The sequence below is a fragment of the Neoarius graeffei genome, chromosome 9 (assembly GCF_027579695.1).
Source record: "Neoarius graeffei isolate fNeoGra1 chromosome 9, fNeoGra1.pri, whole genome shotgun sequence".
NCBI lineage: Eukaryota > Metazoa > Chordata > Actinopteri > Siluriformes > Ariidae > Neoarius > Neoarius graeffei.
The window spans coordinates 20,603,566-20,609,565 of NC_083577.1; the positions used below are offsets into that span (position 1 = coordinate 20,603,566).

At 40.7% G+C, this 6,000-nt stretch overlaps 1 protein-coding gene across 1 annotated transcript in view; it reads left to right on the forward strand.

The window, feature by feature from the left end:
* The window catches only part of LOC132891516 (GRIP and coiled-coil domain-containing protein 2-like), an 83,210-nt gene extending 77,573 nt beyond the window's left edge, over window positions 1–5,637 (forward strand). Inside the window, 1 exon segment of the mRNA XM_060929178.1 lies at window positions 5,413–5,637. Coding sequence (XP_060785161.1) covers window positions 5,413–5,486 — 74 coding nt within the window. The 3' untranslated portion in view covers window positions 5,487–5,637.
* Window positions 5,638–6,000: the final 363 nt, after the last annotated feature.

Genomic DNA, 6,000 nt, shown 5'->3' on the forward strand with positions numbered 1-6,000 from the left:
ACTCTCTAGTCACGGTCAATAGATGTGTATCCTTCTATGGAAAACAATAAAAAATATTGAATTCTGGAGGATGGGGAAAAAAAGAGAAGGTTCAGGGATGTCAATCATATTGTTTTGAAGAAGGCACATTTGATTAGAAACGTATAATACATAGCACTTTTTACCACCACCCTCTGAAAAGTAACGTGTGGAACTGTGCTGCAACCTTTTGCTTTGTTGTGCCATCACACGCAATAAGGAGCATTTGTATGCCAATTAGGCGAGTGGTAGAGAAGAGAATACAGTCAGAGAGGACAGATTTAATACTTTAAAAGGAATCTATGTAGATTATTATCCTTAATTATCTTTAGTTGGGTTTGAATGATTCGGTACAATGGCCAGCAAAGTGCCTACAATCAACAGTTCTGGTCATGCTATTGCTCGGTTGTTGAAATCGATTTGAGTAGTTTACGCCATCTCACTATGCAAATAATGCAATTACATTTCAAAATGAATAAAAAATACTGGAGCAAAACGTTATTTTTAAACTCTGAGCAATTGATAGATGTTTTGGGCACAAGAATTGCTCCTGAAGGTGCTTTACTTTACTTTCTCTAGATGGATGTATATTGCTGGAAGCAGCCAAATAAGGCTGACAAGGGGGAATTAAAATTTCAAAAAATCTAAAGTTTCAAACAGCTGTAATTCCTGTTCTGTTTAACCTATGGGGAAAATAAAACCAGTTTTGAATTCAGAACTTCATACTCTTTCTTTGATATGCCACACTCCTTGATCACAACTAGATTTAAAAATGGCCTGTCATTGCTACTTAAATGACATTAATATCTGACATTTATAGTGGTCTGAATCTCCTCTGGCATTTTAATCCAGAATCTTTTGAATATCTCTGAAACTCAATTTGGAAAAGTCTTGATGTCTTTCAGTCATCCCAAAAAGCTATCATCTAGCTAAAGCGATTGAAAACTAACACGCCATGTTGAAATGAGACGGATTTCAGTATTGCAGTCCGTAGAGTATTTGCATCGTCATATTCTCAGCACAAATGTCCACTGTTTCCTCCTCTACACCTCACTGCACCAAGAGCTGGGAATTTGTCTGTCTCTCAAAAACAAACACACACACGTGCGTAGTGATGTGCGTGTGTGGTTGATGATAGGCTTTTCCTATGAGTTTTTTTTTTTTTCCCGAAGCAGTATCCGTAGCTTTTAACACACACACACTTACTTATTTTTATCAGAAAGATGATGATGATAGTCAGGCTAACACTATAGAAGAAAGAAGAAACCTTTATTTGTCACATGCACACTTCAAGTACAGTGAAATTCATCCTCTGCATTTAACCCATCTGAAGCAGTGAACACGCACACACTCAGAGCAGTGGGCAGCCACACCAGAGCGCCTGGGGAGCAGTCAGGGGTCAGGTACCTTGCTCAAGGGCACCTCAGCCCAAGGCCACCCCACGTCAACCTAACTGCATGTCTTTGGATTGTGGGGGAAACCGGAGCACCCGGAGGAAACCCACGCAGACATGGGGAGAACATGCAAACTCCACACAGAAAGGCCCTCGCCGGCTGCTTGGTTCGAACCTGGAACCTTCTTGCTGTGAGGCGACCGTGCTAACCACTATACCACCGTGCCGCCCTAATGCAATCAGAGAAAAGTTAAAAGCAGGTGATGCTAAGTTTGTGTTTCAAAACATATTAGATCCTGGGGCCGTGGATGTTATTTTTCTCCACAGTTCAGCCAAACATTAGGCTCAAAAGTCAGTAGGCTACTACCGTTTTTGTTAAAGTTCTTCGTTAAGATATGAAGGATGCATCGTGTGCTCTGTGTTATCTAGAGACCTATCGACCTGCCTTTTCAATGGCCAATACTAGAAGTCAGTGGGTAATTTTCTGCAACAGGCTTCAAAATTCCCCTTTGGGGACCCTTTGGAGCGTGTTGTGCATGTGCTTGGGACCCAGTCATTATGGGAAACACCTGATACTGATTTCAGCACACACACATAAGGATGCTGTTTTCACAGAGACTTTGTGAAGTATTCTGTCAGGTATGTGGCGGTAGACGGGTCTAAGTGTGGGAAGAGTGTTTATTAGCAGGCATGATATTTACAAAAATGAAACTGAAAGCAGAGTCATAAACATGGCTAGAAACAAATGTGACAGTGGTGGTGATGATCCTTCGCAAAGCCTCTGTGTCCTTACATGCACGTGCTGATTGCGCTCAAATCAGTATCAGATGTTTCCCATAATGACTGGGTACCAAGCGCATGCACAACATGCTCTGAAAGCTCGTCGAATGTAAATGCACTGTAAGTCTCGGTGAAGGTTAGGCTGTGCAGAGCCGCCATGTTGAGGCTCATGTTCGCTTCATTGGATGAGAATGAGCATCTTGCTCCAGTTCTGAAATAATAATAATAATAATAATTACTATTATTATTAATTGGAATTCTTACCTGTATGGAAACGAAGTGAGTATACAATAGGGTTTTTGACCTATGTGTTTGACACAGAGTCCTGCTGAATTTCTTTTTTTCCCCCCATTTTTCACTTCTACGTTTAGAAATCTCTAGTTTTTTCACCCTGATGATGAATTACTTTTGGTGAATTAAAAAAAATCTGGTGTCTTTTTGTTCAAAACAATTTGCATATCCAAAAACACAACAAAACCTTCCCATATCGATGAATAATAACTACATTGGCGGAATGAAGCACGATGAGCGTGCCCCTTGTCATGGCGGTGTAGTTACCATCGCTATGGGGTCAGGTGATGGTGCAAAGCCTCTATTAGAGAAAACTGATGAAACAAAAATGGGCAACATTAGTTGCACTGGCAGATCAAAATAAATACCAGTGGATGAGTGGGGACCCCAAACAACATAATAAATCTGCATCCCACGTGTGTGTTTCTTCAGTACAGCATTTGCTGTCCCTTATTTCTGAAGCGGGATGTGATTTTGCTGTTCAGAACTGATAGCGCATTCCCATTGGCCAGCATGCAGCATGGCAACCTATCATAGTACTTGTTTCATACTACAGCCAGGTTCAGCTGCTGGCCCCGTCTGCCCTCCATGTTGTTGCCTTGTTCAGGAAGCCGCAGAACTTTTTCATGCAACCTCATCTGAGGTGTGTGTGAAATCTCTTATACTTACACACGCTCGATATGTACATGTAAAAGTTAGCTTCTATGGTTGGGACAACCGTTACCAATTTACCACACCATGCTAATCAGGACTGAGCATTGCAAAATTAGGCACAAAGGCTACATGTGCTATAAAATAAAGAATTTTCTTGAAATGATTTGAGTTGACTGAGTCCTTTTTCAGAAATTCACTACCTAAAGCACCTTATTTTAAGAGCTTCTCCCAACTGCTTTTTCATGCCAAGATTGCACCAGCGGGCCCAAATTTGCATCAATATTTCAAATTTTCCTGGGGGAACATGCCCCCGGACCCCCCTAGCAGGCGCTCCAGCAACACCCTTCTTTCAGTTTCTAGATAATACCCTGATTGTGTGTCAACGAGAGAGAGTTAGTTCATGTCTTTTTAATGTTTTGAATGGTTCGTCTATTTATGTAGTAACCTAGACCCAGACGCTGTTAGTTTAAGATACAATAGGCTATGCCTTGTAATCCTGTGCTTATAAAAAAAGCTTTGCCTTCTTACTCCATGATATGGATGCCATCACTGTACGGGCTAAAGTTGACAGTTTGCAGTTTGGCTCCAGCTGGTTGATTTGCATATTTTTGAGGGGTGGTTCTCATAACACATTATCAGACACCACGCTTTGGACCGTGCCTTCCTCTCAATCATGATTGCTTCATGTTGCAAGTTTCCAGCAGCGTAGACGTAGAGTTTGATGTCATGAAGCATGAGTTTTTGCAATGCACAACTTTTCAGAAAAATACGCTGGCATCAATAAAAGTAATTGAGGCATACGGTTCCGATGGATCAGACAATTTGGAGCCGGTTCTTGATTCCCATCCCTAGGTATGAAGGTGTGAAGAAATAGATATTGTCCAAGCCTAGTAAGTACTGCACTTTGCAAAAGTAATGAAACTAAACATTTTTGATAATTTTCTTAAACTTTTCTGAAATTCTACAGGAATTATAGTCGGGGGGAACAAAATCCATTGTGGACTCATACAGTTGAGTCCAGAAGTTTACAGACACATTTCTTTTGGCAAGTCAGTTCAGGTCTACTTTGTTCACATCAGAAGTAATTTTGAAACAATCAGACACATTTATTTCAGCTTTAATTTACTATATCCACATTCTAGTGTGTCAAAAGGTTGCATACACCAAGGTGACTGTTTCTTTCAACAGTCTTGAAGATTCCAGAAATTGATGAAATTACTTTTATATCAGCTTCTAATTGGCCAATTGTCATCATTAGGAGTAAATTGGGACTGCATCTATGGTTGTAAAGGGCCTACCTTTAGAGTCAGTGCATTTTTGCCCTTGATAGCACTGGAAAACCCAAGCAACTGAGCGAAGATCTCAGAAAAAAATGTTGAACCTTCACAGGTCTGATTCCTTTTGGGGAGCAATTTCCAAACAACTGAAGGTAACACGAGCATCTGTACAAACAGTTGTACGGAAATATAAGAATCTTGTGAAGCATGAGGGTGGCCTCATCATGCTGTTTTGCTGGAAAAGGGAAAACGGTGAAGGAGGATTATCTAGAAATACCGAAGCAAAACGTCAAGATATCAGCCAGAAAGCTAAAACCTGATGGCAGCTGGGTTTTCCAGTACGACAGTGATCCTAAGTAGCAAACCTCCAAAGGGTAACAAAATAGCTTAAAAACAACAAAGTGAAAACACGGAAGTGGACATCACAAAGTTCTGACCCGAGTCCCATCGAAAATTTGTTGACTGAACTGAAAAGTGTGTCTGAGTGAAGAGGCCCACAAACCTAACGGAGTTCTGTCAGGAAGAATGAGTAAAAATTCCTGCAAAGTATTGTGAGAAGCTTGTGGAAGGCTACAACCATTCAAGTAATTCAAAGGCAGTGCTACTAAATACCAACAACATGGATTTAAACTTTTGAACCACAGAAAATCTCATAGATTAAAAAAAAAAAAGTAATAAATCTGTCTCGTGGATATTGTTTTGAAAATGAACTCTTATGGTAATAATGAAGATACCTTAATTGACTTAGCTCAGGAAATGTATGGTCACATGAAATGTTTGGAGTTGTTTTATTACATGATGATTATACCATAGTCATTGTTAAAAATTGAGTTTGAATGCCTTTAGCATAGGGATATGTAAACATTTTTTTACCTTATCTTCTATCAGTATTCAGGGCTGTTTCAAGTTTATGGTAGCAGTAGATTGAGAGCAAGTTAGTACTTTCTTCTGACACTTGTGTATGCATATTTAAACTACTTAACACAATGTTTGGCTCAGGTGAAGAAGAGGCTGCAGCGTCTAGAGGATCTGGTTGGACTTCGTATCTCCACAGTTGGTCTGGGATCAGATAAAAACCCCAAACCTCAAGTATCTTCAGTATCCAGGAATGTGGAAATGTCTGTATGATTTCTCTCTCTCTCTCATTCATACACACACACACACACACACACACACACTGATCAGCCATAACTTTATGGCCACTGACGGGTGAAATGAATGACATTTGACTATCTCATTACAGTGGCACCTGTCAAGTGGTGGGATATATTAGGCGGCAAGAGAACAGTTAGTTCTTGAAGTTAATGTGTTGGACGCAGGAAAAATGGGTAAGCGTGAGGATCTGAGTGACTTTGACAAGGGCCAAATTGTGATGGCTAGATGACTGGGTCTGAGCATCTCCAAAATGGCACATCTTGTGGGGTGTTCCCGGTATGCAGTGGTTAGTACCTACCAAAAGTGGTCCAAGGAAGGATAACCGGTGACAGGGTCATGGGTGTTGAAGGGTCATTGATTTGCATGGGGCACTAAGGCTAACCCATATGGTCCAATCCCACAGAAGAGCTACTGTAGCACAAACTGCTGAAA